This window comes from Zea mays, chromosome 3 (genome assembly GCF_902167145.1).
Source record: "Zea mays cultivar B73 chromosome 3, Zm-B73-REFERENCE-NAM-5.0, whole genome shotgun sequence".
NCBI classification, from domain to species: domain Eukaryota; kingdom Viridiplantae; phylum Streptophyta; class Magnoliopsida; order Poales; family Poaceae; genus Zea; species Zea mays.
The window spans coordinates 24798751-24823399 of record NC_050098.1 but is presented as its reverse complement, the minus strand read 5'-3'; the positions used below and the strand labels follow the sequence as shown (position 1 = coordinate 24823399).

Here is a 24649-nt window from a genome sequence, read left to right as displayed (position 1 = left end):
AGCATATGAAATATGAGAGGCGACATAAACAATCATATAATATTATTAATTCATTCTCATTATATTAACTTGGAAAGACAGAAACAATATTGAATTACAAATGTACCTTCGGCTTGAAGGAAGATAGAGTACAAGCGTGACGCAAAAGCAAATGCCAAGTCAGCGTGAACAGTACGGGAGTACGTGAACAGTACGGGAGTAATGTTCATCTATTTATAGGCACGGGACGCAGCCCATGTAAAATTACATCCAGGCCCTTTACATTTGTTAATAACTCCATAGTAACTCATCGGGGTCTAGATAGCCTTTTCCCCTTTAAGTCGGTTTCCTTCTTCCTGTCATCATGCCGAAGCTCCTTTGCCCACAGCTTCGGCTCTGTTCCATCCTCCGTTTCCCTTGCGCTTTTTAACATTGTGATTTTGACTCAAGTCCGAAGGGTCCAAATTCGAAGGTACCTATTCATGTATTACACTCCAGAAACATCGTTAAATCACGTTTTTGAGGACCTTCAGAGGTCGAAGGCCCCCAACAAGGCACTATGGCCGGTTCAATGTAGCACGGTCGGTGAGTAAGAACCTTCATCTTTTTCCTCTTCGGCGCGGGCTCGCTTGAAGCGGCTGAAGCAACATCCTTCCCAGAAGTTGCACCCTTTCTTTTCTGCCCCCTTGGCGGGTACTGATAGTCAGGGTACACAAATCCAATAGCGTCAAAAACCCTATTTAGTCTTTTCTTTTTTCGGCTCCTGAAGGCCGCAGATAATGCATTATCTTCAGACTTGGAGTATGCTCCAAGTAGTTCATCACTAGTATTTTCAACACATTTCAGTCAGTCATCGTCTGGTTCGATAAATTGGTCTCCAAACCTAAAGGTATATTTCAATCGAACCAAACCACCTTCGCTAGGGTTAGTGATGGTCTCCTATGGCATTTCCCAGCTGTCTATTAGTGGCCATATCCTGTAGGCTACATGTTCTTGAACTAAATCCCTTGTCCCAATGAAAGAGCAAACTGTGCCAAAGGCCCTTCGGCATCCTTCGGCTGCTTCATCAATTTCTACCTTCGGCTTCCGAAGGCCGAAGCGGGACCAAATGGGGCGCATGATGATCTCTGTAATGTCTTCTCTCGCCTTTAAATCATTCTTCACATAGAACCATTCTTTCATCCAGTCTTCGGGCCATCTCTTCCGAAAAGTTGGCACTGGGCAGCTTGAGCCAGAACGAGCAACGAAGCTATAGCAACCAAAATTGTTATGATACTGTTCTTTACCCCAGGGCTTCGTCTCATATGAAAGTTCATGCATACTGCAAAAACATTTTGCACTTGGCTCCAAACCTTGACTCCTCACGGCCCAGACGAAGATCCCCATTCTGATAATTGCTTCGGGAGTAATCTGGTGAAGGAAGATCTGATATATCTTTAAAATTTCAACCACAAATCTGCTTAAGGGGAACCGAAGCCCAGCTTTGAAGAAGCTTCGGTAGATCATGACTTCATTTTCTTCGGGAACAGGAACAGTCATATCTCCGATGTCAGCCCTCACAATAGACATATCTCGAAAATACCTTCCTCTCATATTATCAAGATGACTCTGTTTAATAGTTGATTTTCCGAAAACTGCATGACTTGGTCGCCAGGGCCGATCTTCGGAGTCTTCGCCCCCACTTTCCGCATCATAACTGTCGCTGTCATCAGTATCTTCAGATAAGCCTTCTAGAATCTCCTTAGTAATCTTTTCTGTATTTGTCTTTGCTATTGATTCAATAAATCCAACAGTCTTCTCCTCAAGGAGCTTCTCCTCTTCGCTTAGCTTCGTCTTAGCAACAGCTTTTTTGTCTTGAGACATCTTCTCTTCAGAAATGGTGAAAATGTGTCCTTAAAGCCGAAGCTTAGAAAGTCTAAAAAACCAAGTAAGCGTTGGTAGACAAGAACTAAAAATTGAGCAAGCAGAGCAGGCGGCAAATAGCGTACCAAATGTGCTCGGGGTGAGTTCTTATTTATACGCCCAGTGCGCTCCAAATTGGAGGGCCCCGTCTGTCATTGATTGTTGCTATTCTAGCAAAGGGAAGGTGTTTTTCGGACCTTCGGCTTAGGGCCTTCGTCCATATCGCAATCTGAATTCGTTATTCTAACAAATTAATATGGAGAGGGGCTACTGTTGGGGGCCTTCGTGTTCCGAAGGTCCTCAAAAACATGATTTAACAATGTTTCTAGAGTGTAATACACGAACAGGTACCTTCAGACTCGGATCAGAACCACAGTGTGAGAAGCACAAAGAATACGAAGGTTGACGTAGAGCCGAAGCTATGCGCAAGGGAGCTTCGGCATGATAGCAGAAAAGGGAATCGACTTAAAAGGGAAAAGGCTATTTAGACCTCGATGGATCACTATAGAGTCATTAGCAAATGTAAGGGGCATGAGTGTAATTTTACATGGGCTGCGTCCCGTGCCTATAAATAGATGAACAATGCCCCCGTACTGTTCACGCTGACTTGGCATTTGCTTTTGCGTCACGCTTGTACCTTTACCTTCTTTCAAGCCGAAGGTACATTTGTAATTTGATATCATTTCTATTTTCCATGATAATAAAATAGAAATGAGCTAATAATGATACATAATTGTTCATGTTATTTCTTACATTTCATATGGTTCTCTTTTTATTATCGTATACTGCAATGATGAAGGTATGTCCTTCATGACCTTCGTCTGAAGATCATTATATCCTAAGGGAAATAATGTCTCAAAGGACGAAGGGCATTAACATTTAACATTTTTTGTGTTGCCTTGTTCTTAACTCATAGCATTTGTGAACAAGTCCCCAACAGGGCACATTACAAACCATTATGGAACAAAGTGATAGAGGTATATCGCTAACTATGTTCATCTAAGTGCTAGAGAACTCTTCAAATCGAGCCAACAAGGAGTTAAGAAGTTTGGCTCAAAAGTGGACAAAGTTGGGCTAGAGTGGGACTCACCGGACAGTCTGGTGCCCAGCTTGGTCGACTGGCCCAAACTAGTCGCTCTCAGGAAAACGTCGAGGCTCACTTGCTAAAAGTCATTGAACAGTCGGGTGCGCCAGGCGAGCAACGACTCTTCGTCTGTGCCAACGGTCGGTCGCACGATCAACGCCGACCACATCAGCACGACAACGGTTGGGAGGGTCACCGGACATGTCCAGTGCACCACCGGATAATTCGGTGCACTCGCAGATAGAAGGCAACCAGTGTCTTCTAAATGAGACTTCAACGACTCCTAGGCCTCTTGGTGCTATAAAAAGGGACCCCTAGACGCATGGAGCAGCACACCAAACATACTCTGAGCATACTACAACTCCAAACATACTTTGAGCACACTACAACTCCGATACTCTCGTTTTCTATTCCCTCCCTTACTCCCGTTTTGATTGTGATCATTTGTGTAAGGTGTGAGAGACTCTAACTTGTGGAGATTTCTCACAACCGGGGTACTGTGTGATATAAGGAAGAACCATGGTACTCAAGTTTGATCTTTGGATCACTTTAAAGGGCTTGAGTGCAACCCTCCTCCATTGGGACGCCACAATGTGAAGTAGGCAAGCATATTACGCTTGACCAAACCACGTGATAAAAATTGTCGTGTCTCTTGTGCCATTTACCTTATCGCAATTTTTATCTCCTAGTTCCAAATCTTCACTTGTGATATTGCTCTAAGTCTAAATTAAATCTTGATAGAGCAATCAAGTGAAAGGAACTTGTCTCTTCTTCTCGACTCTCAAACTTGGTTTTAATTCTCTCTAACTCATATTTTAGATCAAGATTGTGTTGTTTGAGTTAAGTTTTGCAGGATCACCTATTCACCCCCTCTAGGTGCTCTCACATACTTGCTCTGCGGGGATTACTGATGTTTCTTCCTTGTGTTGTGTAGAGAAATCAAGAGCCGCTTGGAACACAACTCTAGAGAAGACTCTTGTGGACCTCTTGCATGAGCACAAGACTATTGATTATAGGGGTCAAAATGGATGGACAACAGAAGCATGGAACAAAATTGTCAAGGAATTTCATCAAAGGGAACAATATGTCTATTTCACATTTCACAAAGGCACAAATACGAGATAAGGAAAGAGAGATGAAAAGGGACTATAGGTTGCTAAAGGATGCAAATAATCAAAGTGGAGCTTATTTTGATGAGAAGATAGGGAGGATTACGACTGATCCAACTTTATGGAAAAATATACTAACTTCTCATCCTAAGGCTAAAAAGTTCCGCAACAAGTATTTTCCTCTATATGAGGCCTTGGGGAGCTTTGTGATGGTTATTCTGTCCATGCTTTCCAATATGTTATGTTGTCTACCCTTTTTTAGTAAAACTTCTTTGTGCATGGAAAACTAAAGGGACCTAGAACTACACCTCCACCCAACTTCCAGATCTTACTCAAGTAGGAAATGGAGATGAGTCTCTTAACATAGAACATGAATAAGATGAAGTGGAAGAAACCTTGCTAGCACATGAAGAAGATGATGTCCATGTAGCTGAGGCAGAAGATGCAACAGGTGAAAGGTGAAAGTCGCCTAGAGGGGGCTGAATAGGCAAAACCTGAAAATATAAACTTTGAACACGCAATATACCCGGGATTAGTGTTAGAAATAATTGAAAGTGCGAAAGATAGTTTCTCTTGCAATGAGTTGCTCAATCAATGCAGATAACTTTGTGAGCAAACTCAAAACGATGTGAGCAAGAGAACTTTAGAGAGAGAGGAGAGGGGAGAAACAAATCGAATGGTGAAGATTAATACAAGTGGACACGTCAATTTGTTTCCCGAGGTTCGGTTCCAAAGAACCTACTCCCCGTTGAGGAGGCCATAAAGGTCAGGTCTATTTCAACCCTTTCCCTCTCTCAATCGGCCACTTAGACCGATCGAGTGCTTTTTCTCAATCTCACGGGTCACTAAGACCCCGCAAGGATCACCACACAATTAGGTGTCTCTTGCAAACTTTACAAAACACTTAGAGAGTTTAGAGATATATGAAGAAAGCACGATTAAGAAAACCAAGCAACAAGAGCAACAAATGAAACACGAATCACAATCTCTCAAGTCAATAATCACTAATGATCACTTGTCTCAGTTGTAGAACTTGGAGAGATTGGAAGCTTTGAATGTGTCTTGGAATAGATTGCTAGCTCTTGTGTTGAATGTGTATGAGTGGAGTGCTTGGATAAAGTGAATGGGGGTGGTTGGGGTTGTATTTATAGCCTCCAACCACTTCCTAGCCGTTACTCCTTTTCTGCCGACCGCGGACGGTCCACGCCCCCTGTCCGGACGGTCCGCCCCTGCACATCAACGGTTGAAGTCGCAACGGTGAGCAGTAACGACTATAGTGCATTTAATGCGTCGTCAGATGTCAGATAAAGTAGTCGCGGACGGTCCGGCCGTGCACCTTGGACGGTCCACGAGGACGCTAAAAATGCATTTTACCGAACCCGTCACCTTCGGGGTTTTCTGGTTTTTCAACGACCGGACAGTTCGCGCCTGAGGCCGGACGGTCCGTGCTTGGTCTCGGACGGTGCTCGCTTCTCCTTCGGACGATCCATAGTGTTAACTTGTGTTTTTGCAGTGTTCCTGTCCGAGGCTCACCCTAGTGTCGCGGACTTTCCGCCACAAGGGCCCGGACGGTCCGCGCATAGGTGTTTTCCAAAAAGCTTCTCTAGTCTGGAATAATTACGGTATTCCGAATAGTCGACTTAGAGTAGTTGTAGATGAACTTATCCACCTGACAAATGATCAACTGGGCAAACTAGTTAGTCCATAAGATTTGTGATGGTCGTCAAACACCAAAATCTATTATAGGAAATGTTGAGGTCATTTCCCTTTCAAAAGGCATGATCCGATGCCGCAGAGAAGGACTACTGCTGCAAGAGGGAACAATGAAGAAACAAGGACAAAGAGGCATAAAAGGGCGATAGCCTAGAAGGAATAATGGGAAGTACATTGACATGAGAATGAAGCAAGTTGAGGAAGAAGCCACACAACTAGCAAAAGAGAAGGATGAAAAGGAAGTGAGTCAAGATGCAGACTTCTCAATCAAGAAGTGCATATCCATTCTTGGTACAATGGAAGTTACAAAGGAGGAAAAAGTGAAAGCATACAATGTCTTCAAGGACCTTGACAACAGGCATTTTTTCTTGAGTGCCTGCGATGATGATGCCGAGTCGGCACTGATATGGCTAAGAAATGAGATGGCTTAGTTGGTATGCTCTCTTTCTTCCCCTCTTCTCTCATCTCTAACTTGAGCATTGTATGAGGTAACAACACCAATAGAGACATGTCTCAGCAATTAATAAAAAAGAGAAAAAATTAAGCCGAGCCTTCTCTAGTTAAGTTGTTATATATTTTTTAGTTGTCATTTACTTTTATGTTTCATTTGCATGATGGCAGAGGGGACAAACTCGTTGATTAGGCCACCACACTTGCGCACAATCATTTCTATTGTCGCCTAAAACAATGCATCTAATTTTATTTTCTTAATGTCTCTACAAATAATGAATATATGACCACTTAACCTTTGAAACATTTCTGACTCGTTGTAGGCTAATTTTCTTCTACACTTCTTTATGATGTTTTGCATAAATATGTGTTGATCTGTGTTACTAGATAGCTTGGACTATCTAGGTATGCACTGTGTTTTCAGTCTTCAATAGTTCAGTTTGTACATGACATGAAACAGTTAATCAACTCTAGATTTATCCATCTCATACAATGATAGATGAGTGAAGGTAACAATTCAAAAAAATACAGAACTGGAAGGTAGCTAGACTCTTTGTGCTATACTTGGAAAGAAAACAAAATCCATTGAACTCTGGCACTACCAAGGAAGAAATTATCAATCTATGTCAGGGTCCTTTCATCTTCTATTTTACCTACACACAGTTCTTCTATTTGGCTTGCATGAATTTTGATCAAAGGATAAAGAACTCATCTTCTATTACTAGTTATAATTTGAACACAAACACTTGCATGCAGGACAAGGAAGTGGTGTTGGTGGCCGAGAAACGAAATGGAAACTTTGAGCAAATGGAACCTGATAGTATGAACTGTTTTAGTTTATCACTTTCAACTTGCATCCAGACATGTGATAAAACCGTACTTGTTTATGTGCTGGATAAAAACGTTCTTCTTCATGTGCATGGCACAAGTGCAACATGAACGGGATAAAAATGGTGCGTATTGATAATGCGATTTATCAATTTTGGAACTTGTGTGTGTTTAACAAGTTGTTGGGTTTATACAAGTGCTGTAATCGAACAATAAAAAATAAGTCATGCATTAAGTCAGAACTGTAATTAAAACCACATATGGTTTAAGTGACATGAGATAGATTCATTCAATCCCACCGCATAATTGAAACCACACATGGTTTAAACGTGATAGAGAACATGTAGAAGGATAAATGTGTCTTCTCGGGCACAAAACTACATGGAAAGCAATTAGAAAGGGAAAAACTACAATAAATGACAATTTAATCAATTAGAAGATGGAGAAAAACTACGATAAATGACAATTTAATCAATTAGAAGATATTTGTAGTTGTGTCTTTGCGAAAAAAAATATTTGAGATATATTATCGCGAAGTGATACGTTTGAAGTATCAAATATACGATTGTCTCTCACGTTCCCACATTAGGGAAAAAAGGAAGAAAAAAAAATAACTCCACCATTCCCTTCCCTCTCGCGAGCTCAGATCACGCGAAGCAAGGAAAAAAGAAAAATGGCGCAGCTGGTGGAGACGTACGCGTGCTCGCCGGCCACGGAACGCGGCCGTGGAATCCTCCTGGCCGGGGACCCCAAGACAGACACGATCGCCTACTGCACCGGCCGCAGCGTTATCATCCGCCGCCTCGATGCGCCTCTCGACGCTTGGGCCTACCCCGACCACGCCTACCCCACGACCGTCGCCCGCTTCTCCCCCAACGGCGAGTGGGTCGCCTCCGCCGACGCCTCCGGCTGCGTCCGCGTCTGGGGCCGCTACGGTGACCGCGCTCTCAAGGCCGAGTTTCGGCCCCTCTCGGGACGCGTCGACGACCTCCGCTGGTCCCCCGACGGCCTACGCATCGTCGTCTCTGGGGACGGCAAGGGCAAGTCCTTCGTCCGCGCATTTGTGTGAGTACAAATTTTACATGCTCTTCCCTCCCTTCCATCTCGATCGCATTTGAAGGATTCGGAGGTTAGGGGAAAGGCAACGGTACCACCTTTTTGTGGGATGGCCGTGATCGGGATTCGGGAGAGAGCACAGGAAATGCTACGATTCGGCGGTTCAAACTGGGGTTAGCCGCTGACTGTTGATCTGGCTATACAAGGCCGTTCAAGGGATGTATGCTATGAAGTATGAAGTGCTTTGCAATGGGGATGACGGAATATCCCTTGTCGGTTGTCCCCATCACACATGGATTGTTCAAGCTTCTGTGAATTGGATGAGTATTTGTTGAAATTGGGACGATTTTGATTGGTGCCCTCAAGGACAACCCCCTGCTCCAGGGCCCAGACATGCATCTCGGACCCAGGCATGCATCTCAGCCCTGGCGCTGGAAATCCAACGCATAGGAGAGCTGCCTGGTCCAGGCAGGTTTGCCTGAAGACAAACCAAACATGCCAGTCCTTAAAACTCCCATATGTTCTTATTTCAGATTAAGCGTTACCATCAATTGTCATTAGGTTCGACTATACATGTACTGTTATTTGTTTGAATGATGATTATTTGGTTGCCATTTAGTTTCATATAATAATAAGTAATGCATAATTGAAGAAAGATCATCCTCTCATAGAAACAGGCGAGGACCATAATGATTTTGTTGTTTGTGTTTTCACTTCTTTATATACTTATTTGAGTTCTTTGCATTATGTAGGTGGGACTCTGGCAGCACTGTTGGTGAATTTGATGGGCACTCAAAGAGGGTTCTGAGCTGTGACTTCAAACCAACACGTCCATTTCGCATTGTGACATGTGGTGAAGATTTTCTGGCTAACTTCTATGAAGGACCACCATTCAAATTTAAGCATTCCATAAGGTGCTGGTTTCGAGGCCTACCTAGGGCATGTACAACCCTATTTAATATAGGGTCCCTTAAGACGTCTTTAGGGGTTAACTGATAAAAGTACAAGAGACAGGCTCTTCGCTAAGAGCCCGTCTCTACTCGACTTTCTACACATATTATCTCTTAACTACATTTTTTATCTAGGGGTTCAGGGTTGTATCATGCGGTCTCTTAGTTATCTCTTATACTTGGAAACCGATCAATGGCTCAGGGTTGTACACCTGTACATGCTCTAACAGTGTATGGCTAGCCCATCTTCCATAGTTGTTTTGTTACGATCTCGCATACCTTTTGCCAATGGGCTAGATATACACATCTGATGTGGATTACTATACTACATTTATTACAAGTATGTGATTAAAATCTTACCCTTGTATCAGTGATGTAGCCATGTTAACAAGGAATGTCATCTATCAGAATTTATCATGTCTTGTATTTACTGAAGCTGACACACATTGAAGTGACTGGAGTACATAGATGATCTGTCCTGCACCTGCTCCATGCATTCAAAGTAGAATGTTCCTATTGATTTACATGATTTGCACATTTTGGGAGCACTTCTTTTAGTTGTGATTCATTTTGTATTTACGCATCATCCTGTACAGTATTTACTTCTGTCACCTGTGATGCATATTTCATATTTTTCAATTCACTTTGCATTTCAGGGATCACTCAAATTTTGTTAACTGTATCCGGTATGCTCCTGATGGTAGTAAGTTTATCACTGTGAGTTCTGATAAGAAGGGTTTGATATATGATGGCAAAACTGGAGAAAAAATAGGAGAACTTTCCACTGAAGGCAATCATACAGGGAGCATATATGCTGTTAGCTGGAGTCCTGACAGTAAACAGGTAATTTGATATTAATTGTTCTCTGTTTTCAGTTTTCGTGACATAGTTGTAAATGTCGTGTTTATAGTGTACCTAGACTGTCTTAGATTAGATGTAGAATTATTTGTTAGGCATTGTAGAAGTATGAAAGTGATATATTGATAGGAGATGGGGTACACATATATATAGGGACTCAACCCTAACCCTAATGGGCCGACAGCCCAACAGTGGTGCCGGCCCACACACACTCACACACACACAGTCTAACATCCCCCCGCAGTCGCAACGGGGGCACCACACACGATGAGACTGGAGTAGAGGCCGAAGGTAGGAGCCGATGGGTTGAAATCCCCCCGCAGTCGCAGCGTCGTGATGATGTGAATGTTGCGGCTGGAGTAGAGACCGATGTGTGCTCCAAGAAGACGAGAGCCCCTAGATGCCGAGGTAGCCGAAGTCGATGTGGTCGCGGTCGGGAGACACGCAGCAGAAGCCTGATCTTCGGGAGGGGTCGACGTTCTAGCGTCAACGATCGGCAGGGCGACACAACAAAAGGGCACCGGCATGCCGACCTTCCTGCTTCTTCGATCGTCCGGGCGTCAAGAAGCCCCGCCAGGGAGGCCGACAGCAGCGCACGCGTCTGCGCCGGTCATGGTGTCCGCGCCCGCGGCAGAATAGAAGGGGAAATGACAGATCCGGCCGGGAAGGCCACGACAGCGATGGATCCAGCCGGGAAGACACGATCCAGCCAAAGTGATGGCGGATCGAGCCGGAAAGGTCGCAGCAACGTGGATCCGGCCGGGAAGGCCGCGACAGCGACAGATCCAGTGAAGGCGAAGAAGGGGGTGGGCGGCGGGGCGTGTCCAGCCGGGCAGGGGCTTGCGCCGGACCTAGCAAAGGGTGTTGACGGTACCGGCGACGGGAGAAGCTCGAAGAGGGAGGCCCTGCTGGGGCGTCAGCGCGAGCAATTAGGAGGTGGCTAGCGCGATGACAAGGGGCTGCACGGGCAAAGATGCCGACACAGGGGAGAGGAGCGTAGGGTATCCATGCCGGGGAAGAGGTGGCCGGCACTGGTGAGGATGGTGGCGTGCGCAGGAAGGCCGCGGGGCGCTGCGCGTGGGGGCGGCGGACGCAGAGGAGGGGCGTGGACGCCGGGAACAGCGTGGACACCGAGGAAGGGCGCTGCACTGGGGGCGCAAACGCCGAGGAGGGGTCGCCGGGCATGGCCGGCAGTGGCGAGGAGTGGCCGCCAGGGGAGGGCGGCACGTGGACCACCCCTGCAGCGGCACCACGATGCGCATCCCACCGTCGGCGCATGGCCGTGACTGCGGGTCGCGTGACGGCTTCCTCTCCGTCCTCGTCGCGCGGCGCAGGCGAGTCCCGCCTGTTGGGGAGCTCGGATGGGGGCGCCGGCGGCGCTGATCTGGAGGTCGACGGCAGCGAGGAGTCGCGGCGAGCCAGCGACGGCTGCGGAGGCCGGGGCACCGCGTACGCCGCCTGCAGCGCCGGGCTCGTCGGCGGCTGCGCTGCTGCGGGGCGCGCGAGGTTGAGGCGCTGGGCGCGGTGCAGGAGCTCGGCGAGACCAGCCGCGCGCGTGCAGGTCGCAGCAGCGGCGGCGGCGGCGCTGGACGCGGATCCGGTGGGGCTGAGGCGGCGGATCCCGCGGCTGCGCCCGTGGCGGCAGCGCCGGCAAAGAGAGGGACGGTCGCGCGGCCGTGCGCCAGCGGGGAGGGGAGGGGCGGGCGCGCCGGCGGCAGACGCGACCGGTGGATGGAGGTCCCTGCGTCCATGGAGTTGGGAGGTCGCCGGACCTGGGCGCTCCCAGGCCAAGGGCTGGGAAGAGCAGGGGGAAGGCCGATGTTGAGGGAGGAGCTCGCAGGGGAGCCGCCGGCGGGAGGGGAGAGGCGGGCGCTGCGCGCAGGGGCGGCGGCGCGCAGGAAGGCCGCGGACGCCGAGCGCGAACGGCCGCCAGTAGGGGAGGCAGCGGGCACGGGTGGGCAGTTGCCGCCCTTGGAGGGAGGAGCCTCCCGGGGGCGGCGGCGGCTCAGGTGGTGGCGGCTGCTGGGTGGGAGAGAGGAGGAAAAAAAACCCTAAACCTAGGCTGATACCATGTAGAAGTATGAAAGTGATATATTGATAGGAGATGGGGTACACATATATATAGGGACTCAACCCTAACCCTAATAGGCCGGCAGCCCAACAGTGGTGCCGACCAGGGGCGGACCCAGGATAAAACGGGAGTGAGGGCACACTTGTGAGGACGAGTACCAAAATAATAGAGTGAGGGCATCTAAGTTAGGTTGAGCAGAGGACCTAATGGTGAAAAAATGTGCTATACTACTTACGGGAGAAAAATGAGCGAGGGCCTGTGCCCTCACTCCCACCAACGTAGGTCCGCCCCTGGTGCCGACCCACACACACTCACACACACAGTCTAACAGGCATGATTGAGGAACAACACACAGATTCAGAAAATATGCTTGATAAAACATATCGTTGTTGAACATATAACATGATCCACCTGTAAGCATACTGGACAGACAACAAAGTATTTGATTTCAACCTAGATCTGATAATGATCCAGCCTGTATCTAGGATATGCATGATCTCATTTTTTTATGAACCTCTTATCTTTTTTTTTCCTTCAAATGTTTGACTTTTTTGCAGCATTGCACTTAAGAATTTTAGTTCCTTTCAATTTCAATAGATGTTTGGTGCTCACAACCTATGTGTGCCTATCTCAGCAATATCATATGATTTCAAGTGATTATCCACTTTTGATGGTTTTCTCTTATTTTACCGGCGCCTTTAGGTTCTAACAGTTTCTGCTGATAAATCTGCAAAAGTATGGGATATCATGGAAGATGCAAGTGGGAAATTGAATCGAACTTTGTCTTGCCCTGGTATAGGAGGTGTGGATGATATGCTTGTTGGTTGTCTCTGGCAGAATGACCACCTCGTGACAGTCTCTCTTGGTGGGACATTTAATGTGTTCTCTGCAAGCAACCCAGACCAAGAACCAGTTACATTTGCAGGACATTTGAAGACTGTTAGTTCTTTGGTCTTCTTTCCTCAAAGTAGCCCAAGAACTATACTATCTACTAGCTATGATGGTGTCATCATGAGGTGGATACAGGGTGTTGGATTTGGTGGCAGATTGGTGCGCAGAAACAACACTCAAATAAAATGTTTTGCTGCAGTAGAAGAAGAGCTTGTTACCTCAGGTTATGATAATAAGGTAAGAAAAATCAGCAGGTTGCCCATATGACTAGTATTCATCCATAACTATTAAGGATAAACATAAATCTTTATCTAGGGCTTGTTTTGATTTATGAGATTAGACTAGCTTCTTTGGGTTGGTACAAAAAATGTGGTTATTTTAAATTCCCTACTAATTTGAAGGTCAAGGGTTTAGACCATCTTGACTGCTTTCCCTTGATGGTAGTATAAGTTTCTGAGGTGGCAATAAACCAATAATTGTGTATATGCTAGGTATTAAAATAATCATGCTTTAGCATTATGAGTTTTAACTCGTATGATATAGTCGGCTGATCAGGCACTGGATAAAAGAACATCGAGGTAGATTAGTTAGCTCACCCTCCCTTTGTAGGGTTTGAGCTGCTTTCTTTGATGTATTCCTCCTTGCTGAACCTATGTCTCACATATGCATGCCTGTATAGACCAGGCGTCTGCTTTCTTTGAGTGATTTTGTAAGAGGATAATTTATACAAATGTCAGCATTGAACATTCACTGTACGCTTATGTGTTTGTAAATTACCAGATGAAGTTGCTATGGCTAAACAGGATAGCTTGAAAGGGCTGCAGCCTCCATCATTCTTTACGATAATATATATACAGTTCATTTCTTTCCAAAGACACTATTAGAAGATTGACTCGATGTTTGGCAATTGATTTGTAAATCCTGAAAAGTCAATAATTATGAAATGAATTATTTGTTTTTTATAATGTCATTTCATTAATACTGATGAAATCAAATATTGAATTCCAAATTTTGATTGATGTATTTTCTTTTTTGTGTGTTGAAGTTTAATCAGGATCAGTTATTATGATAACTTATATTTTCTCCTTGAAATCAGGTCTTCAGAATTCCTCTTAATGGAAACCAGTGTGGAGATGCTGAGTCAGTTGATATAGGCGGTCAGCCAAATGCTTTGAACCTTGCAATTCAGAAACCTGAATTTGCACTGATCACTACTGATTCCGGGATTGTGTTGCTGCACAATTCAAAAGTCATTTCTACAACAAAAGTTAACTATGCCATCACGTCATCTTCAGTGTCTCCTGATGGCACAGAAGCTGTTGTGGGTGCTCAAGATGGGAAACTGCGAATCTATTCCATCAGTGGCGATACACTCACAGAAGAAGCTCTGCTTGAGAAGCACCGGGGTGCTATCACTTCCATACATTATTCGCCAGATGTTTCTATGTTTGCTTCTGCTGATACCAACAGGGAAGCTGTTGTGTGGGATCGAGCAAGTAGAGAGGTACTGTCAGTTTTCAACTACTAGTTCTTTTTTTCAGCTGTAAAATGATGAATATTGGACTTTCATTTGTCATTACTACTTATAAGTGCTAAAGGGCCGCTAGCTGAGTTGGTTAGGTGGTCTGAGTTGCACTCCTTAGGTCCTAAGTTTGATTCGTCTGGCCCGTGGGAGCGAATTTCAGGCTATGGTTAAAAAAATCCCCTCGTATGTCCCATGCAAAAGCACAGGTCTAAGGTCCGGTCCTAGTCACAGTCGTTCTTACATGGACTACGTTGTCGTTGTGTATGGGTGGTGGTGTGTGTGTGTGGGGGGGGGGGGGGGGGGTTCAGGGGTTTTCTCGACCGGCGTGGGAATGTCTTCTCCTTAAATGAAATGTCATGGGGGCGGTCTTACCCCGTGGGCCGAGTTACTACTTAGGACTTGTTTGGGTGCTCTAGTATTCACTCCAATACACATGGGTTGAGGGTGATTGGGGTGTAAATTAAACTAATTTACACCCCAATTCTACTCAACCCATGTGTATTGGGATGAATACTAGAGTATCCAAAAATAGCCTTATGAGTTTTTCCTCCTTTGATGACAAGGGAATTGGAGGGGTTTGAGGGGGGAAATTATTTCCCCCTCAAGGCTAGTTTGGGAACCCAAATCCTCTCCAGAATCCCTGTAATTTCTCCGGGTAGTAATTCCAAGGGGTGTCATTTGAATAAGATATTTAGTTATTTATGGGGGGTCTTCTCTCCCTAGGTTTGCCTCCCCTTGCTCCCAAACTAGCTCTCAATCCCCTCCAATTCCCCTCAATTCCCTTGTCACCAGGGTTTGTTTGAATGTCTATATATTTATCTCAGTCCACGTGTTGAAGTGGATTAGAGTGGAAATTAAATTAAGTTCCACTCCAACACACGTGGGTTAGATCCAAACAAGGCCCAAATCTGTCATGTAACGTATACTTGCCACTTTTGCTGTTTTGTCTCCACTAAGTTTATAGTTTGCTAGAGTTTTTGTTGATAATTCTTGTGGTTAATGCAGCTCATTGATTTAATACACCATGCCTTTCCCTGCCATGTCACATCAAAAGAAATTAAAACTGATTCTTGATTGCTAAATAATTTGTATTCTATAATCATTTCCATACCCTTGTAATCGCCATTAGGACTGATTTGGTGACCAGGGAAATAGAGGGGATCAATGGGGGAGGAACCCCCTTATATTCACAATCATCCCCTTCTATTCAATTGTGAATAGAAGGGGTTCCTCCCCATGGACCCCCTCCATTTTTCTGGTCACCAAACTAGCCCTTAGTTTAATGGTAAAATAAAACCATTTAATGTAAGGTCTGTTGCAAATTACATTGCTGAAAATATATTTCTCTTAATCTAAGGAGAGTTCCAAGGTTAGGTGCCCCTTGTATGATTTTCTTTCTATAAACTTTATCCAGTCTGTTTCAGTTGAGCAATGTGCTTTACATCTTTACATTGCATTCATGTGCTCGACTGACTTATTTTGCACTCGATATTTGGGGTTGCAGTTTGCATAATACATATATTTTTTTCTTCGACAGGTCAAGCTGAAGAACATGTTGTACCACACAGCCAGGATAAACTCCCTGGCTTGGTCACCTGACAGTCGATTGGTTGCCACTGGCTCACTGGACACCTGTGCAATTGTCTACGAGATAGACAAGCCGGTAGCCAGTCGCGTCACCATCAAGGGAGCCCATCTTGGTGGGGTTCATGGGTTAACCTTCCTCGACAATGATATTCTGGTGACTGCCGGTGAAGATGCTTGCATTCGTGTTTGGAAGGTGGTGCAGCAATAGGCCGCTCTTCATTCTGGTGTGCAATGAGAATGTCTGTGCTGTTGATTGGAATAAACTTTTTTTTTGTTGGTTTGGTGGCTGTTACTCACGGGGTCATAGCATGGTTTGTTGCTTTATCTGCGATTTGTGCTCTAAATTTCCTTTACAATTCTTTTTGAGCTGTATTATTTTTGCTTGTTTTTTTTCAGGAAGACTCCTTTGTAAGTGGATCCGGTATCCCTGCATCTGATTTTGTTAGGAGTTGTGAGAATATAGGGATACTGTTGTTGCTTTTTCTACCCCAGGTCCCTAAAATAGTCGTTAATAACTGACTTCGCTGTGGTTAAGTTTTTACGAACGTTGACTGTGCTTTCATATACTTCATCTGCATCGTAACTGTATCATGCACATAAATACTTGGAAACTTTTGCTGCAAGACATCGTTTAAACGTGTATTATGCGGTGGAACACTGTTAAAAGCTTAAAATTCGGCTGCCCAGCGCTGGGCTGCTTGACTGCTTTCCGGCTGCTGCAGCAGCCACAGCCAGGCAGATTGAACGTTAAAATAGATCAATAAAGGACTACGAATACTGTATAAAATAAGGATATAGAGACCGCAGATTAAACGTTAAAATAAATAAATAAAAGATTATGGATACTTGTATAAAATAAGGATATAGAGACCGAAACTTATAATTATTTGATGATTATTTATAAAATAAAACCTCTATTAGAGCAGTATTTTGATGTTAGACTAGCTGTAGCTGTAGCGCTTCCGGCTCCTTCCGCAGTTTAGTGCTACAGTACAGGCGATATTACAAGCGGAGCAAATAGTACTATGCTGTGTGCGGCCGCTCCCTCTCTTATCTTGTAGGCAGTCCCTACGCGCCGTAACGCCTGACGGCGTCCTCTTTGTGCTACAGTAGATGGAGACCTAGCGTTCTCTTCGCGCTACACTAGAAGGGGACCAAACGGACGTCCGTCAGATCAAGCGTGATGGCGCCGGCCCACTTTCATGCGCGCAACATTAGTCGTTGGAGTTTGATAGTTGGGAAAAAATTGATGTTGGATATAAATATGTGTAGAAAATAATATTTTATGATTGGATGGTTATAGAGGAAGAATTTAGGGGTGTTGTGGGGAAGAGAAAATAAGGGGTAGAATTTGGGTGAGGTAACTGCATAGTGCGGTATAGAAGGAAATTTTAAAGGATTCGTTGTGGATAGCCTTAAAAGTGGAGGAGCGCTGCGCACCTCTTTGGCTCACTTAGTTTAAAAAATGATAATGGATGATGAAAATGTATGGAAAATAATATTGTATGTTTGTAGTGTGGTAAAAATGAAGAATTTATGATGAACCATTGTGAGAGTGAGAAGAGTAGGGATAGAATCTGAGTGACGTGACTTCATGTAGTATATTGAGAAAAATTAAAAAAATACCGTTGCATATGTCTTAGAGTTCTATATTTCAAAATATAATTGTATTTAGGGTTAGCTGCTCTAACATAATTGTACATCTTCCGTCATTTCCTTCGCAGGCGACAGAACGAAAGAAGAGAACTGACAGCAGGGAGAGAAATGAGCAGCGCGACGGTGGTCGACAATGGCCTCTGCTCAGGTTAATCTATGTCAGTTTCTTCTCGGGTGGGCGGGTAGCGACCGACGGCGACCTGCTTGCGATGGCGTTGGTGCTGAGCAGGAGGGAGATGGCGGCGCACCGGCGTGTCCTTGCGCGGAGGGCGGCGCGAGCCCCCAGTGGTGTGGCCCCTTCTTGGCTGGGGGCGTAGGTGGTCGGAGGAGGATAGTGATTAATCGACGGCGACAGTGACAATGACGATTGGTTACAACAAAAATTAGCTAACCGTTCGAGAGATCGAAGATGAGGACAGAAAATTTATTACTTCTACTCTCTCTTTCCGTAAATATAAGAAATGAACAAAATAACTGCTCTTTGCTCTAGTTTCCGCAATTCCACGTTCACGCCATCTCTTTTCTGTTTTAATTAAAGATAAATTAAAATTATGTATAAATAGAGATTGTGGCTCCACATTAACGTCCATCTAACTAAAACATATATTTTTGTTTTTTATTAAAATAAAGTTTAATCATGTAATATATACTCATCAACTTCAGGGGTGTTCGTGTTTATTTCTAGGGACTAATTTTTAGTCTCTCTATTTTGTTTTATTTTAGTTTATAAATTGTTAAATATGGAAACTAAAATCTATTTTAGATTTCGTATTTGATAATTTAGATATTAAGATGTAACAAAATAGATAGGCTAAAAATTAGTTTATAGAAACAACACCCGGACAACTCGTGCTTCCTATGTGGCTATGTCCATTGTCCGCTTGAGGTTATCCGCAGCGGTTTCCCCTAAATTTTCCCCCTATATCACTTTTTGTGTCACATTATCAACTTTTTATCTCCTACTTTTTCATCTTCCGCAGCGGTTTCCTCTAAATACTTTTCCTATACCCCACTACAACCATAAAATATTATTTCCCATAACTATTCATTATTCATTACAATTTTTTTCAACTAACAAACTGTTGACGCCTTTTCGGAGCGCCAAACACTCAACAAGAACCGTGGCGGTGCTCTCTGGTCAGGCGCGGACGGTCCGCGACCTGGCGCAGGGGCTGAGTCTTCTGCCTGACGGCCGGACGGTCCGCGCCCTGGGGGCCGGACGGTCCGCGCGTACGCAGAGGCAGCGGATGTCGCCGGCGGCGGCCTGGATCTCGCTCCCGGGAGGTACCCCGTCGGGGAGGAGAGATCCTAGATGGTGTCTAGGCTCGGCAGGCCGACCTAGACTCTTCTAATCGGCGTAGAGTCGAAGAGAAGCGAGAAATTGGAGATCGAGAGGCTAAACCTAAACTAGACTAGAACTACTCCTAGGATAAAATGCGAAATAGAAGTGTTTGATTCGATTGATGATGATTACAAATCGGCCGTAGACCTCTCTATTTATAGAGGAGGGGGGCTGGACCCTTTACCGTCAAAACTCCGAGCAAATCCCACGATTTTTGCCAACAAACGCAGCGAAAAACTCGGAACCCTAATTTGGTTTGCTCAGGGTCGGACTGTCCGCACCTCAATTTGGTGCCCAACATATGCCCCCCTGCCTTTTGGTGGAGCTGAGCAAACCAAAAGCAAATAACTCGATGTGATTACATCGGTTCTCTTAGGCATCTTGCCACATACTAGGATGGTACTGCTTAAGGAAACGTCCATTCAAGGCTTTGGGTAAATCTTTGCCTTGTAATGTTTGCAATAAATAGGCGTTACCAGACATTACCTGTTTTACTTTATATGGACCCTCCCAGCTTGGCGACCACTTACCAAACTTTCGGTCTTTACTCCTTAGAGGCAGGATGGTCTTCCACACCAGGTCCCCTACTTGAAATGACTTTGCTTTGACCTTCTTGTTGTAGGCTCTGGCTACTTTGATCTTGTCCTTTTCTATTGCTCCCAAAGTTATCACCCTCTTGTCGGTCACCTCATCAATATTATCCATCATTGAATTATAATAATCCATGACGGTTAGATCATTTTGTCTGGCGAACCTGACAGCATTCAAACTTATTTTCACAGGCAACACTGCTTCCTGCCCATAGACAAGCTCAAAAGGAGACACTTTAGTAGCACTATGTTTAGATATCCTGTGAGCCCATAAAGCTTCGGACAAAATCTTATGCCAATGCTTAGGATTATCCAATATCTTCTTTTTTATAAAGTTAATCAATGTCCTATTACTAGACTCGGCATGTCCATTGGCCTGAGCATAATATGGAGATGAATTAAGCAATTTAATTCTATATAATTCAGCAAACTCACGTACCTCCTTTGACATAAAAGAAGTCCCTTGATCTGTAGTCAAGGTCTAGGGAATGCCAAATCTATGAATAATATGTTCAGTTATGAACTCAATTACCTCCTTGTGCGTCATGTTCTTCAGAGCAAGGTCCTTGTGAGTCTTCGCCGGCCGCGCGGGGGATAGGAACATTCCTAGGCCAGCAACCCCCGGTAACCCTCAGCATCCGAGCCGAAGACTCTCGGAGCTCGGGCGAAGACATCCTTCCCCCCGGGGCCGCGCATGTCCTCATCAACTCTCTAGCAAAACCATCGGAAACCCCAAGTCCTCCCATAGCAGTACCTAATTTCCTCTTTTTAGAGGATGGGGCGGCCGCCGGCACAGGGTCGTCTCTAGCCTCCACCACCGGTTTCTTCCCACGGCGGTCCACATCGTCTTGACCAGGATAGCCGTCATACGGCAATTGATTCAATTCAAAAACCCTGTTCAAGCGGTCATTCGACCCACGGATATCCCAGCTGCGCTGGCCCTCTGTCCTTGGCATGTAACGACCAACGAGCCGCACCGCCCCATCCTCCGCCTCACGCACAAAGGCGGCCGGATCGCGGCTTTGCAGGTTCAACGCGAAGGCAGGACTTCGCACCACCCTTCCACCATGGAAAGGCATCTGGCGAGGGCACACTTCGCCCAACGCCCAGCCATGCGCCAAGGGCCATACCCCGTACGCCACAAATTCTTCAACCAAATCGCGCCCACTGCTCAGGCCGGCGGCGCTCCGAAGGGCTCCTTCGTCCGCATCTTCCTCCGCCACCTCAAAGGACGGGTATGCTGAGTAAAAATGAGAACACATTTCGGACACGGGGAGTTCCTCATGGCCTTCGACGGTACCCTCAGCGACGTAAAACCAAAACTCATTCCAGTTGCCCCACTTGTTGCGGGCGCAAGGAACCAACTCGACTACCTGCATCGTGGTCTTCCCGGTCTTCGGCGTAAACGTGCAGGACCCAAACTGAGCGACTTCATCTCCAATCATCCTCTTCTGCCAGTGCAGGCAATAGTACTTCGCAAACACTTCGACTGATGGCTGTCCGCCGTACGAAGTCGTCGCCAAGACATACTTCGACAGAGCCACCACGACGTTCGGTGTCAGCTGATGTATCTGAACATTAAACCTGCGCAGGACTTCGCCAACAAATCGGTGCGCAGGCAGGCGGAGACCGGCGGCGAAGAACGCCTCGAACACAACCAACTCGCCCTCAGGCTCGGGGACTTCCTCCGTCCCCGGGACACGAGCAACTCCACCGCCGAAGTAACCCAGCCGCTGCATATCCTGCACGCGGACCGACGACATCCGCGACATGCCAAAATCCACAGAATCGCCGGCACGCAACTCTTCCGCCATCAAACTACTCAGCGTCTCCTCAAACGAGGCGTCCGCCGGCGGCGAGGCGTCGGCCAGGGGCGTAGCGGCAGCGGAAGAAGAGGAGGTCGGCATCGCTACGTACCGTCGGCGGCGGCGGGCGGTCTGCTTCACTCGAGCCAGATCTCCGGCGAACAAGAGCACGGCGGGCAGACGAGCAGCAAGACGGTGGAAAAGGTGGCTAGGGTTTTCACGGAGCGCGGAAAGTGAAGTTCAAAAAGCGCCGACCCCGCCCCCTTTTATATACAGGGCGCGGCTCTTCGGGAAACCCGCAATCCAACAGGGCGCGGCGCTTCGGGAAACCCGCTATCCAACAGTACGGCGTCAATCAACGGTCATGTCAAAAACCCCCGCGGAACCACTTCGAGCGAGGGCAGCGTCTCCGCCATCTAGCGACGTCTTCGGCACCAGGTGACTTTGTCGAACTGGTCCCTCGGAGGGCAAATGTTGGGGCGAAGGCAAAGACGTCACCTTTCGCTCGAGGCCTTCGCTGCAGTCGCTGGTCCGACGGAGACAAAACGGGCAAGGACACCCTTCGCCTGGTTCGGCACCAGGCGGAGGCTTGCGACGTCGTCATTCCACCGTGCGGCCTTGTCCAGCTCAGAGGCCCACGTGTGATCCGGCCCATTGTAACGGGCCCTGCGTGGCCGCCGCGTGTTACGAGCCTAATTTGTAAAGGCATTCCTGTAATTACAGTCTGTAACCCCGCTTTATGGGAATATTCTGGGGATAACCTAGGTGGCTGAGGGCACATGCGTCCTTAACACAAGGCGCTGGGCACTCAGACACCTATAAATACCCCCGCACAGTGCCTGTGAGAGGGCAGATTAACAGAGCTATTGCCATCTCGCGCGAGAACCCTGTTGACGTCATTGTTCACCCGTGTTGGATCCCCTTGCGACTGAGAGCAAGTTCCAACAGTGAAATAATCAGTGGCAACTAACACGAATCGATGCCCCTTTGATGATGAAGGATGAATTTCCCCAATAAAGTCTAATCCCCATCCTCTGAAAGGCCAAGGCTTGATGATAGGATGTAATTCGGCTGCAGGGACCAACTGTAGGTCGCCGAATTTTTGATACACTTGGCAACCCTTGTAGTACTTGAAACAATCAGCTATCATATTAGGCCAATAAAAACCAGACCTTCGCAACAACCACTTTATCTTCGGAGCCGATTGATGGGTACCACAAATTCCTTCATGTACTTCGGCCATGGCTAATATAGCATCATCTGGGCCCAAGCACTTAAGCAGGACGTCGTTGACTGTTCGGCGGTAGAGTTCATCACTCATCAAAACATACTTGAAAGCTGTACGCCGAATGTTCTTATCTGTCCTAACGTTGGGATTTCGTAAATAATTAGTTATGGACGTCCTCCAATCTCCTGCATCGGCTTCATTATCAGCCGAATCGATTAGGAGAACTTCCCTGGTAACCCCGGACGGTCCGGCGTCATCACGCGGACGGTCCGCGACCTGGGGATTTGGCTCTGCACTGGTTATCAGATTTTCAGTATTGTGAAATTTCCCTCTCTTTATCCGATAACCTGATGCATCTTGTGCCAAATCGTTAGCTCTATGATTCTCAACTCTAGAGATATGCCGAATACTGAATTCGTCAAAAGAATGGATTATGCTCCAACATTTTTCAAGGTAACTATTTAGAGTACCATCAAAACATTGATATTCTTCTAACACCTGTTGGACGACTAGCTGAGAATCACCAAATGCCTTTACATGTTTTACTCCCATACAATTTAAAAGTTCTAAACCGAACAAAAGGGCTTCATATTCGGCTTGATTGTTAGTGCAATAAGTTTTCAATCGGCTAGAGAAGTCAAAGGAGACATTACTTGGCGAAACAAGCACAATACCAATCCCTTGCCCTTCATTGCAAACCGATCCATCAAAATATAAAGTCCAAGGAGTAATAGAGAGGTATGACATGTCTAGTTTATGAATATCAATAATCCGATGTTCTACAATGAAATCCGCTACGACTTGGCCTTTCATAGATTTCAATGGTTCATAGGCCAAGTCATATTCTATGAGTGCATAAGCCCACTTACCAATTCTACCACTCATAATTGAGTTATGCAACATGTATTTGATCACATCGGTTTGACCAGAAACAGTGCAATGACTAGACAGTAAATAACATCTACATTTGGTGCATGCATAAAACAAGCATAAGCATAACTTCTCAATAAAAGTGTACCTTGTTTCAGCATCCACCAATCTTCGGCTTAGATATGTCACCACATGCTCCTTCCCCTCAGTTTATTGTGTCAGAACAGCCCCAATGACCCTATCTTCAGCGGCAATGTATAATCGGAATGGTACTTCTGCTCGTGGTGCTTTTAATACGGGAGCCGAAGATAAGTACTTTTTGATGAGATCAAATGCTTCTTGCTGTTCTGCCTCCCAAGCGAATTCGACATCATTCTTAAGCCGAAGAATAGGGGTGAACGCATCAATCTTCCCGGCTAGGTTAGAAATAAACCTTCGTAAATAATTCACCTTGCCGAGAAACTTCTGTACCTCGACCTTACAGGTCGGAGGTCCCACATTCCGAATAGACTTGATTCGGTCAGGGTCTATCTCTATACCATGTTCATGGATGACAAATCCTAAAAACTTACCAGCCGACACTCCAAAAGCACATTTACGTGGGTTCATTTTCAAACCATACCGACACATTTTATCAAAGGCTTTGCGCAAATCAGTTATATGAGAACTAAACTCAGCCGATTTGGCTATAATATCATCAATGTAAACTTCCACAGTGTTGCCTAACAATTCATGGAAGATCAAATTCATAGCCCTCTGATAAGTAGCACCAGCATTTTTCAGACCAAATGTCATGACAACCCACTCAAATAAACCAATGAAGCCTGGACATATAAAGGCCGTTTTAGACACATCTTCTTCGGCCATGAAAATCTGATTATATCCGACATTACCATCAAGGAAGCTAATAATTCTATTTCCTGATGCATTATTGATTAATGCGTCGGCTATGGGCATGGGATATTCATCTTTAGGAGTTGCTCTATTTAAATTGTGAAAATCAATGCATACTCTAAGCTTACCTGACTCCTTCTTCTCCACCGGCACAATATTGGAGACCCACTCTGCGTTTCTGCAAGGTCTGATAAAATCAGCTTCTAGCAGCCGGTGGATTTTGTCCTTGATGCGTGGGAGAAGATCTGGACGAAATGTTCT

At 45.8% G+C, this 24649-nt stretch overlaps 1 protein-coding gene and 1 pseudogene across 2 annotated transcripts; both read left to right on the top strand.

The window, feature by feature from the left end:
- Window positions 1-2839: 2839 nt before the first annotated feature.
- LOC109944967 (uncharacterized) lies at window positions 2840-6218 on the top strand (annotated as a pseudogene).
- A 1409-nt stretch (window positions 6219-7627) lies between these two features.
- Window positions 7628-16565, top strand: LOC100192950 (Actin-interacting protein 1-2). Of its 2 annotated transcripts, XR_563420.4 has the most exons (7): window positions 7628-8130; window positions 8874-9035; window positions 9728-9914; window positions 12703-13128; window positions 13988-14395; window positions 15954-16314; window positions 16400-16565. XR_563420.4 is itself a non-coding variant. In NM_001138128.2 (6 exons), exons 1-6 carry the CDS (start codon window positions 7739-7741, stop codon window positions 16209-16211), a joined length of 1833 nt encoding a protein of 610 aa, NP_001131600.1. In that variant the 5' UTR covers window positions 7699-7738; the 3' UTR covers window positions 16212-16488. The 2 variants fall into 2 exon arrangements, 1 of the variants encoding a protein (NP_001131600.1); NM_001138128.2 differs by having other exon boundaries at window positions 7699-8130; window positions 15954-16488.
- The last annotated feature ends 8084 nt before the right edge of the window (window positions 16566-24649 follow it).